The 12,599-nt window shown below is 35.1% G+C and overlaps 1 protein-coding gene across 1 annotated transcript in view; it reads left to right on the top strand.

The window, feature by feature from the left end:
• Positions 1-8,120, top strand: part of LOC135219075 (venom prothrombin activator nigrarin-D-like) — a 24,894-nt gene extending 16,774 nt beyond the window's left edge. Inside the window, exons 5-16 of the mRNA XM_064255505.1 lie at positions 2,153-2,356; positions 2,590-2,621; positions 2,778-2,905; positions 3,264-3,355; positions 3,533-3,660; positions 4,264-4,379; positions 4,749-4,932; positions 5,226-5,313; positions 6,461-6,644; positions 7,264-7,418; positions 7,714-7,834; positions 8,010-8,120. Coding sequence (XP_064111575.1) covers positions 2,153-2,356; positions 2,590-2,621; positions 2,778-2,905; positions 3,264-3,355; positions 3,533-3,660; positions 4,264-4,379; positions 4,749-4,932; positions 5,226-5,313; positions 6,461-6,644; positions 7,264-7,418; positions 7,714-7,834; positions 8,010-8,050 — 1,473 coding nt within the window. The 3' untranslated portion in view covers positions 8,051-8,120. The remainder of the gene's footprint in view (positions 1-2,152; positions 2,357-2,589; positions 2,622-2,777; positions 2,906-3,263; positions 3,356-3,532; positions 3,661-4,263; positions 4,380-4,748; positions 4,933-5,225; positions 5,314-6,460; positions 6,645-7,263; positions 7,419-7,713; positions 7,835-8,009) is intronic.
• Positions 8,121-12,599: the final 4,479 nt, after the last annotated feature.

Genomic DNA, 12,599 nt, shown 5'->3' with positions numbered 1-12,599 from the left:
GCGCAAACACACACACACACACATATATATATATATATATATATATATATATATATATATATATATAATATATATATATATATATATATCTATATATATATATATATATATATATATATATATACATATATATATATATATATACATACATACATACATATATATATAAATATATATATAATATATATATATATATTATATATATATATATATATATATATATATATATATATATATATATATATATATATATATATATATTTGTCCTTGCTGGGCCCAATCCCTTTGTCCTAAAGTACGTCTACAAAGTGATGGAAGCTTGCTTTGAGCTTACAATGGTGGAGAAAGCCTGTTCAGTTGGAAAGCCTGTTCTCAACTTTTATATTACCGTTAATCTTAACAGTATTATTATAATTATTATTGTTATTATTATTGTTGTTCAAAAGATGAGCACTATTCATTTCATATGGAAGAAACCCGCATGGGCTATTGACTTGAAATTCAAGCTTCCAAAGTAGGTGGTGTTCATTAGGAAGAAGTAAGAGATGGTGGAGCGAAATAACAGAAAGAAGAGATCTCACTTATTAAAAAGAATACATTATTAAATTAGTAAGTTGTTAAGACCATTAAAATGCAAGAAAAGCAGTATTTGGGTAGCAATGAATAGTGTCTGTGCTTGAACTTTTGAAGTTCCAAATGAACGACCTGTAACTTTAACTCAACACAAGACATCTTTTTCAGGCCTTTTTAGACTCTCCCATAGACCTTTCCTATCTCTATAAGAACAACAACAACAACTACAAAGTATTTTGTAGACTATTCCCTGAGTAAACGGAAATAGCAGTGATCCTGTGGAATTCAAGATTCAATAAGTCTTGGTTCACTAAAGATCCTATTAACAGCGGCTCACTGCTGCCTACCAGTAAGGATATCTTGAAGTAATCCTATAACATATCCACCCACTCCACGATTCTGAAGTGTATATATAAGTGCCTTGTGATTTAGTCAATCGAAAGCAGCATTAAAATCTGTTTGAATTACTCTGCACTCAAAATCCTTATCAAGGTTCTCTTGCAAATGGCATATCAAGCCGAAAAGAGCATGGCAGGTGCCTAATTGTCTCCTGTATGTATAATGTTTATCAACTAACAATCCTTTAGATTCCACATACTTATATAGATGTTATAAGATAAGTGTTTCTGCAACTTTCAGTCAAACTAGCCACTCTTCAATTTATATATTCCAAAATGAACTTTTCATCCTTTAAATGATCTGAGAATACTGTCTTCTAAAAGTCTAAGCTGTACATTTTACATCTCCATGTTACATCTCGTTCAGTTGTGTCATAAGTTTCATCAGCGTCCATGCATACAATGTACACAATCCAGTACGCAATCCAGCAGTCTGTTATTTGTCTCAGGGTGTTCTTCCCGAGTAAGTCATTCTGTCTCCTGTTCTACCTTTTGAATCGAATTTCTCGCATTCAACTGTCCTGGCATTCTTCAAAGTTCCTGTATCACTTTTACCTTATAAAGACAAACAATGGATCCCTTCACCCTCTCCTGAGGAAACGTTCGTTGTTCGGCATATACAATACATATTTAGACGTCAAAAATAATGATAACATAAAAGTTGAGAAGTTAAGTCCCAACTGAACTGGCGTTCCCCACACTAAATACAGAGCAAGGTTAAATCAAGCTGTAGATGCACTTTAGGACTGAGTTGTTGGACCCGGGCTGGATAATGGCAAGTCAAAATGTCGAAACATCACATTTAGACGACTGTTGTAACAGAAAAAGTTTTTGATACTTATTGCATTTAATATATGCAAGTGTGTGACTGCTACTTGTCAGTAAGTCTGAACGTTATTCACTAACGTGGAGTCATCGACCCCTTGTGACAAACTGCACAGGTAAAATGAGGCTCTCGGTTCCGTTTCTCACATCATTCACACTTCCTTATTCACAGGATTGAAAAACCTTGTTAATTAGTCGCAATATACGAGAACAAACTGCTCGGCTCTGAAAGAACTGAATGCATAACTCACGAAGGTTGGTGGCAGTTTCTTTTCAGTCTCTTGTATCAGTCTGAAGCCTCATCAGACAGGAACACTTGGGCAGGGAAGCCATCAAGGATGATCTCAGATATATAGACCTGGGAGACCGTGGCTGCGGCAGAAGAGGAGCTGAACAAGATTAGAGAAACGCTTCTTCCATCGTTTTCATTCCATTCAGGTGCTGCCCTAGAGCTAAAGCCCGTGCCAGGACAAGACTGGTGTGATCTAGGAAGAAACAACTTCGTCACTCAATCATTCAGCATGGATATCCTTTGCCAGATTCTGGGTCTACTTTTCCTCGTAAGTTATCAAGACATCCATTTGTACACACACAGAACCTATTCTTTTGCTGTGAATAGGAATTCGTCTGAAATCTTTGTTGGTTCATCGTGCCTTACTTGGAAGTTCTAATTATTCACTGTTGATTGTCTTGTCTAGTTAAGCAGTGGGGAGAGAGAGAGAGAGAGAGAGAGAGAGAGAGAGAGAGAGAGAGAGAGAGAGATTAACTTAGTGACATTTTTATCACTTTCCAGATGGTAATTCAGGTAGAATCCATGAGCTTAGGGTAAGTAAATTCTATTATTTCCATAATTCTAAATACTTATACTTCATTAAACATATCAAGTTCGGGTTCTGAAATCGTAACTTAAAGGTTTTGATTCTTTTTATTCCATGTCTTGCATATAGATTGTCTCTAAACTTCTCTCTTGTTATAAAATAGATGGGATGAGGAATCTTTGACAGAAGGAGGCCATGATGTGGATTGGGTGGGATATGGCAGTAATTTAGAAGCTCCTTCTGTAGACCAGCCATGGTCAGAGGACAACTGGAGGGATACTTGGTATAATGGTAAGTAGAAACAGTTGTGCTTATTTCCATAGTAAAGTTAAATAGAGTGGAGCAGAAATAAACAAGCTTTCCATTTTTTTAAAAAAAACTGGGTCTGTATTCATTATGCAAGAAAGCCTACAAAATTAATTAGCTGTAAAGATACAAGGAGAAAGTTGTCAATATTGATTATTGAAAAATTATCCCAATTTACTGTTTAATATTCATGTATAAATGATAGTAAAACTTGTATTGTAAATTACTGATCATTGTACTACAAAAAAACTTTGCCTTAATTTAGACGTGTGTTCAGTATTTACAAATGTTTCTTATGAGTCTTGCAAAGCATATATTCACACCATTTCTTGTATGATCTTAGACAATGAAGTAGTTGTGTTGGAGCCTGGCAAAACTGCAACATTCTCCTTCACTTTTGGGAACCAACAAGCATCGAAGTATGTGGAATATAAGGTGAGACTCTGAAAAGAATCTCTTCTGGTAGTCCTGAAAAAAATCCCCAATATGTTCATTTGACTTAACCAAAGGAAGACGAATTTCATATGGGAAACGACAGTAAAAGATGGTCCAGTTAAGAGTCCATCTGGAACAATGTTCAATCTTCCCTTCACTAATGTTTTGTCATTTCAGATCTCCAGTGTTAAAACTCTTTCTTCTTATTCATCTCTGGTGTTCACCTGTGACATGAAGTCTCTGTGGAATTCGTCAGACTGCAGTAGTGGAAAAGTGACGATAGGTTACGGACAAAAGACCTTGAGGTAATTTTCAGCTCAACAATGATTCTTGAATCAGGGAGGAATGTGGTTTGGAAGGAAACTTTTTCCATGAACTAAGGCCAGTGTTTCATTTACCACTAATTTGATTATCATTAGGATAATGTCCACCACACCACACACATAACTGTATATATATATATATTATATATATAATATAATATATGTATATATATATATATATATATATATATATATTTATATATATATATATACATATATATGTATATATTTTATATATCTATATATATATATATGTTATATATATATATATATATATATATATCTTATATCTTATATGACTTGACATGGTAACAGAAACGGAAGACATAAAGAAACTTCTCCTACCAACTATAGTAGGATTCAAACCCATTGATGTCAGTATATTAGGTAGTTTTTCTACGAGACATTGGAGTAATTGGTAACCTCAGTCGTACTTGCGTGGATGGGTTCAAATCCCACCTAACTAGGAGAAGGATTCTTTATTTATTTCTAATCTGGATTCTAGGCCTTTATTGAAAGTAGTGTGAAGACATAGACATGTTTAGAGGTCATAGTGATTATTACAATTAAGATTTATTTTGGTAGACTTTGCAATGAAGCTCATTCCGTGAAGGACGAACAGGCCGGAGACTTTCTGAGGATTTTGGCTGAGAATATACTTCCATCTTATGGAAACATCCACTGCAGAATTTACGCTAATTGTAAGTCAAGTTATTTCTGTATATATTTCCTTTTCGTTTTTTCTGTTTGTATTAATGCCTTCTCAATATTTTCTGCTGCATGCACGTGTATGATAATATACTCTCCTTTTTTCACAGTATTAACGTTACTTACAAAGCATTTGCTGAAAATGGTTTGAAGATACAATTATAAAAAATAAGGCTTTTAGTTACTCATAGAATAATTCTTTTGATTTATAGAGTAAAAAAAACTTTTAGTAACTCATAGGATAAATATTTTGACATGCAGTGTTGCGACTCAAAGGCTAAAAGAATTAAATAACTATGTATGAATTAGATCTTTTTAACTTCCCTTGTTTAATTCGCATTTCTCTCTTGCTTCATTTTTAGCCTGTGGCAAAAGAAACACAAAAAGAATAATCGCAGGAACAGAAACACTGCCCCACGAGTATCCCTGGCAAGTGGGACTTTTTTTCAGTAAACTGAGTCCTAACGTATTTTGTGGAGGATCCATCATTGGCCCTTATCACATCCTTACAGCTGCACACTGCATCGACATACCAAACAACATATAGTAAGAGTATCTGATGTCATAGTCATTGCTCCATCTAGAAAATTTTCCATTTACAGAGGATACTTCCATTTAGATTTCATATTTCTATGGCTGAACCCTTTATAAGTTGCAATTATAGGAGGACTTTGTTTTTATCAGATGTGTGATACCTTTCAGAAGCCCACTATCTAATAGTGTCTGTCTCTGTTGAGAAAAAGGAACTCAGAGCACGGGCCAAAAATCTTGGTCTTGACTGATGGATTGATTTCTCTACACCTTACTTCATTCATTGAATATCTTTATTTTTTTGACAGCGGGTCAAGTTTTCGCCCATTGGCGCTTGTTGGGTTGCATGACAACAGGAAGCCATCAGCTGCAACTAAGTACCTCAACATTGCTAAGGTAATTGTGATGTTTGTCCAGTGCCGTTTGCACACATAACAGCTACATCTTTGTTGTTCGTAGTAACCACATTGTTGATTAATCTAAACACGAATAGTTCTGAATTTCTTTCAAGTTCCTGCTTTACCATTTATGCTTTTGTCAAATATGTAAACAGGACTATTTCAAGAGTGAAGAATAATGAGTCACTCATCAAGGCAAAGAATCTCGTGTTTACTAGAATATCTTAGCTCTGTGGTGAAAAATATTTGAAATTAGATTTTATTTTGAAGTACCAAGCAGTAGGTCTTCAGTTACAAATATTGTCATTTTGCCTGGCTTAAACCTTAGAGGAGGACCCTCGTTAATCAACTACGAATCTCAACTTAAGTAGACATTCCAAGCGTCTTTAGTTTTATTTCTTAAGGATCAAGCGAAGTGGAAAATTTGTATGTAGATCCAGATGACAGTTATGGAAGAAGAGAACACTGATGACTGATGATGGTGATAATAAAAACCACGTGTCTCAAATTTAATGAAAACTCGGACGGGCACACGAACATCCTTTTCTACGGAGCTGCCCTTGGAGACAATGAGGGTACTGCACGAGAACTAAAGCTGGCAGTTCAGGTGCTAAAAACATCTTTGGACTTCGAATAACCACTGCAGTGGCGAAAAACACTTAAAAGTTTAGGAAATCTGAATCACTTTACAAAACGGAGAGGGACTGATGATTGATGTACACAAAGAGAAGCGAATAGAAACCGAAAGCAAAGGCAATAAAATTAGAGATTTTGTGATGGTCAACTCATACTCAAGGCATCCAGAGTTCACTACTATATTTTCAAGATTTGATCTGCTTTGGATACAGAGTGTGATAGGAGGAGTGCTTACACCAGTGACAAAAAAGGTACCTTCCTTATTGGTTGCCAATCTTGCGCTAAACCAAGGTGCTGCAGCTGACCATGGGTCTGCGTGAATCCGGATGCCTCCTATTCAGTACCTGGACAGCTTTCAATGATGACGGCCAAAACTGAACGGGAAATATGCATGCCCTATTTTAAAACACTTCAACTTATTTTCCGATTCATTATTGTTACCTGCATATATACAGTGAAGCCATTCATCTCTCTAATAAACCTTGTAATGTCAAAGGCGTTTTTCACAGATGACACTCCACCCGGCATATGACAGTAAGACCTTTGTAAATGACATTGCAATTCTCCAAACGGAACAGCCAATCCCTTTCGATGTCAAGAACACTGTTTCGCCAATCTGCCTTCCTGAAGACCCAAACAATAAGTTCGACAACACTGAGGTCTCCGTCTGTGGATGGGGACAAACGATTGGAAGTAAGTTGTCTGTACATGATTATCATATATCAAGCTAATAGTAGATTAACAGTTTAAAATTCCCAAGTGAAGAAACAATATAATTAGGAGATTTACAGAATTTTCTTTCCATAACCTGTACAGTCTTAGCCTAAACAGTGAACTGATACAGTTTTCTGATTCAGAGGTATTTAGACAAGATCTACAGAGCAAGGGACACAGGTTCGTCTGTCATGGCTCAATAATGGGATTATCAGGAATAATTAGCTAAAAATCCAAGACATGGACACCTTGGCCATTTTATACTAAACTATTAGCTGAAAAACCAGAGATAACAAACAATTGATTAATGGGTGGGAACTGTGACACACTCGTTTTTCTAGGGGTCAGTCAAACACAGATATGTCTTGGGGGAACCCGAGGCTTCACATACATGTAAAATACAGTATTTACCAATAACATACAATCTCAGAGACATCCGTGACTTAACTTAGCTTAATCAACCAGTTTTTAAGCTCATAGTAAAACTTCAAATAAACAAGCAATAAACAAAGCAAGCAGTTATACATGAAACGAAGTTCCCTATACATGGGGAACCTTTAATGAAAAAGATAGCTAATCATTTTTCTTTTTCTCTTAGGTGATGGTAGCTCTAACTCACCTGTTCTTCTTCATACTGTAATAACAACAATGACCAATGTAATGTGCAATAAGATGGTTTCTCCTACGTTTTTCATTCCTGATGAGAAAATTTGTGCTCTGGCCTCTGGAAAAAGCCAAGGCTTGTCCTGTAGAGTAAGTATTTTTTCGTGCACATGGAATAAGCCTGAGTTTCCACATGTATAAGGTATGTTTCATGTATAACTTTTGTAAAGCTAATTTACATAATTATATGCTTCTTCTAAGGTTATTTGTATCTGAGCTTTTTTAGACTTGTAACAAATAACTTAATAAAACTCCCACCGTAAGTCTCTTCAGAATTCTTGCATGAAGCGAATGAAAATGTCACCTTGGTGAGAGTTATTAATCCTAAGTGTTAATGAATGGGATCTTGTAGTCTAATAGTATCCAAAAGTACTTCTCACTGCAGGGAGACTCAGGAGGCCCACTAATGTACCAGCATGGAAGCCACATGGATCTGATCGGAATAGCTTCTTCGGGGCCAAAAGGATGTTTGAGAGAATTTCCAGAATTTTTCACTCGAGTTACCAGTAGGATATTAACCTCCAATATTTTTCATAACTGATGTCTTCCTTGGACCATTTATATATGATATAATGTCATATCAAACCCATATCAGTAATTATTGAAGAACTAATTGACTCAGCTTGTATCGATGAATCAACGATTCGTGGCAATTCATGACCATTTCTTTCCACTTTCCAGGTTACTTGGATTGGATCAGGCTCCAAATGAAACAACCATGAATTCCACACTATCTTTACTGATGTACTTTAACAATTTTCTGCTATGCAATGAAGATGTAAAATCTTCCTGAATAAATTTATCAGCATTTTGAATTGCATCTTTTTCCATCATTCAGTCTGTTGGTGAAATATCAGTTTATTAAATATAAAAACATAGCCTGTTATCATAATTAAACAGTTACTAATGCAGACAAGCCAGAGGTTTTAATGAAGATTCTAAGTCTGTTGTGGCTCAAATCATGACACATTTCATAACTTGAAATTATTTTGGCTGCAAAGTAGTGGGGATGACATACTTAAAGAATGCCAATAATTCTATGTATGTATGTATTCATTTATATATATATATATATTATATATATATATATATATATATATATATATATATATAGATTATATATATGTTATATATATACGAGCGTAGATATATTTAAAAATATGCTCGACAAATATCTAAGCTGCACCACAGACCATCCGAGATTGGAACATGCAAAATATTCCGGAAGATGCATTAGCAATTGTCTGGTATACAATAGAGGTGCCTCAGACTGAGTGACCTGGGGAAACCCGAACGAGCTGTAAGGTCTTTGTATGGTCTGTAAGGTAAGTCTTGAGAAGATATCGAGTCTCTCTTTCTCTAACTCTCTCTCTCTCTCTCTCTCTCTACTCTCTCTCTCTCTCTCTCTCTCTCTCTCTCTCTCTTTGTGAATTCTTTTGTCCTGTTGGGTTCGGTAACATAAAATACATTTAAATATAAAATAATCGAGGTTTCAGTCCTATAGCATTCAAACGAGCTGTGAAACCCCGTTCTTAGGCAACTGATAATTGCCTGTTCTAAGAATATTTTCGTTTACAGAAAAGATGTTTTTGTTTGTTTCTTTTTCCTTGGTTGTTTTGGTAACAGATAATGCATTTATATACTATAACAATTAAAATTTCAGTCCTATGATGCTCGAATGAGCAGTGAACCCCGTTCTTAAGTAATTAATAATGTTCGCCTAGTTGGTATTGTAACAAATCTTCTTGTCACAGCCTTATCAGGACAAATCCCCCTTACGTCACTTTGCCCTTTTTGATAAATAACCTTACTGAAGCTGATGAGGACATATGAATTTAATGTCAAAATATACACGCATCCATGTTAGCATATTGTCTAACTATTTCCTCCAAAGCATTCTGTCCAGAATCCAGTAAAACCTTTTATTAATACTTCTCATGTATATGTCTTAATTGAAGTGTGGTATTTAAACTGAGTGAGTCTGTCGAGACTTCTGCTAATTAGAAGTCAACGATTTAAGTTTGATAAATACCAACATCAATCACAGAAGTTTACGTAGAAAGTTTTGCTAAAAAGAAGATGTGTTTTAAACGATAATGAATTTGAAAGGGACATGCTTGAAATTATTATAGGCATTCTGTCTGAAAGAGTCACTCAGACTGATGGCTATTTTATGTACTTGAGAAGAAAACCCTTACAAATTTTACCTCAACTAACTGAATCTTGCAGTTCGCTTAGGTAGCTTACTATCCAGTTTGTTCAGTTGTGTCTGCAAAAAAAGGAATATGAATAAGAGCATTGCACAAATCTCTTCATTATATAGAGAAGTACATACAGAGACAGGAATTGGCTGAGAAATGTCAGATAATTTTTCCTGTATAATATTGAAATATTAAATGATGAACAGGTTACATAAAACAAGATATGAAAGATGAAGAGAAAGAAAATTGAGCAGCTATAAAAGGCCACCAACTGCTCCCATTTCAGGACAGAGAGAGAGAGCGAGAGAGAGAGAGAGAGCGAGAGAGAGAGATCCAAACGAGACTTACAGTTGAACAAGAGGGGACTATAATCAGCATGGAATGAAAATGAATATTAGCACTCGTCAGTAAGTATCTATTAAAGGAAAAAGCAAATGTGTCGGTGAATTGTAAAACCTCAGGTTTTTTCACTTAGAGACAAGAGAGGGCCTATCGACAAGCCTTCCTTGAAGGCTTGCTGAAATGAAAGAATTGACTTGATGATCATGCAATGGGAGGTCGGAGAAGCTTGCCATTGCTATGTGAATTTCAAGGTGTGTCCGGATATGTGCATGTGATTGTGTGTGTGATGATGAGTCCAACCGCCCGACACTGGAGAGAAAGGTGACACTCTCCTGAGATAAGCGATAAGGATGGTTTGGAGGACTTGGGGTCATGAAAGCCCATCGTAAAGGTATGACACATTCAAAAGGACTTAGGAAAAGTTGCCTTTGAAAAGAGAGAAGTGTAATGTGTATACATTTATTTAATATTTAATTATGTGTTGGGGAATGTAATGGATATGTCTCTTTGTTTCAGATGGGTTCATGGCATTATGCTAGAGAATGGGATTCTCTAAAAGACTTGACTATTTAAATGTAGTAATTAATAATTTGGGAGTTTTGGGTGTGATTACTTAGTCTAATTCAGGAGAATAGAATGACAATTTACAGTCTTTTGTGGGTCAGACTTAGTTCTTAATGTTACGTCACTTAATCACTTTGTTCCATATCATGTTCAGCTAGTTTGGGGAATAAGTATATTTTTGTATTTACAAGAATTCATTAGCCTAGCTACATCCTGGCTAGATATCGTTTGCAGAGAGATAGTCAGCAACTAAAGGTAAGAGAGTTGTCACATGTTTTATTTTTTATTCAATCAGTGCTGAATGGTCAAATATGCTCGGCAATATATCTCTAAAGTCAGCCTAGATAATCACCTTTCTGAGAAGACGTCTTAAGATTTCTCTCTGCCATCTACCGTACTACATACTCTTCTAAGGTCAGACAAAATCATATCTTCGGCTTGATAGACGAAAGTGGGGTACTGAACGTCCCAGTGATATGAATTAACAATGCTATAAAGTAAAAACCAATTTACTCCAATTGCAGACATGGCCCAAATCTCTTCGAGATACCAATATGGAAAAACTCTACCTTTGACGTTCTGTAAATATTGGAGATTAAGTACGAATATATGGTTTAATCTACTGCGTGTAATTGAAAGTCCTGTAAGTCTGCTAAAGACTTCAAAGTAATGTGAAGACGGAGTTCAAAGCTTTGTCTTATTTAGTGCGTTCATTTCAATCCAGTAAGGCTCTGTAAGACTACGAAGTAATATCTTTGTCGAATGATGCATGCTTACAAAGTTGGCGAAGCAGGAGTTAATTATTCATCTTAAGTCAAAGAAAGTTCAGTAATGAAAGGTCAGCTGGAATATGATTGGTAGAATCACCTTGTAAGTACTCTCTCTCTCTCTCTCTCTCTCTCTCTCTCTCTCTCTCTCTCTCTCTCTCTCTCTCTCTCTCTCATTCTGCTTGTGCGTTTGTGAATGTTGATCTAAAGGGTAAGAAGATACGCTAGTTATAGATTCAATCACTGATTTTTTCTAAAATATTATTAAGCTGAGCTTCGTCCCCACACATGCCTATCCTATATTATATAATATCGGGAGTATAAAATGCTTTCTATAATTTTCATGAATTTATATGGGTAATATGTCAAAAATTAAATGCTTACCATTTTCTTCACAAACTATTGCATACAAACACTAACTTTATTGCATACAAAAAATAAACTTTATTGCATACAAACGTATTATTTACAGTGTCTGATTTGGAGGTTTAATCTAATAATTATATATAAACAATAAATTTCTGTTTTTATAGCCAAATGATGACCACTGAAATAAGGAAAACAGTAATATTTCAAACCTGTTTTGGTGCTGATTTTTTATATATTATATTTCTACTTAGTAGCAAACGTTATATAAGTGCTGGTTCTCCTTATATTGCTAACTTGACAGTCTTACTTTCTGGAAGTTCAACCTATGTGCAAACTTTGTAAACAAAGAGGTGAAACCTCCCACCTCCTCCCTGAGAATCCAATAAATTATGGAAGTATTTCTCGTTTGCTGTGAGACACCGCGGAGCTTCCTGTTGTTTGCTGGATACAAATGAAGAAGATATAGTATATATATATATTATATATATATATATATATATATATATATATATATCTATATATATTATTATATATATATAATAATATAAGATATATATATATATATATATATATCGAGCTACAATGTCCTTTAATATCTAATTCGCTCTACCTCGGAATTAATATATTTTCATGTATGCTTAACCGAAGGGGAATTTTTTCTCGATAATAGACTTGCCTGGACCAGGGGGCGCAAACCCATGGATCCTTTCAAATCCAGGAACGTCAGTGAAGCTTTTACCTACTACACCACCGCGAGAGGCTAAAAGTTCATGTCGCTCTCACCCTCATATACCTTCGCGAGCAGGCAATTAGTTGGTTTGGAGACAACATCAACCCACCTAGACTCCGGTAGTGTTTGTAGTGAAATTTACAAGTTTTTTGATAAATTGAAAAAACAAATTATATTTTTGGATTTTTTAAAGTTCCTTTTGCCGGCTTTTTTTACTTTGGCAAATATTTACTTTGAAAGTAATGCAAAACTAACATATTAAAAAAATAAAAGATAATAATCGTCTTTCATTTAATTC

This window comes from Macrobrachium nipponense, chromosome 1 (genome assembly GCF_015104395.2).
Source record: "Macrobrachium nipponense isolate FS-2020 chromosome 1, ASM1510439v2, whole genome shotgun sequence".
Lineage (NCBI taxonomy): Eukaryota > Metazoa > Arthropoda > Malacostraca > Decapoda > Palaemonidae > Macrobrachium > Macrobrachium nipponense.
Note: the sequence above shows the minus strand (reverse complement) of the source record. Positions and strands in the feature narration are given on the sequence as shown.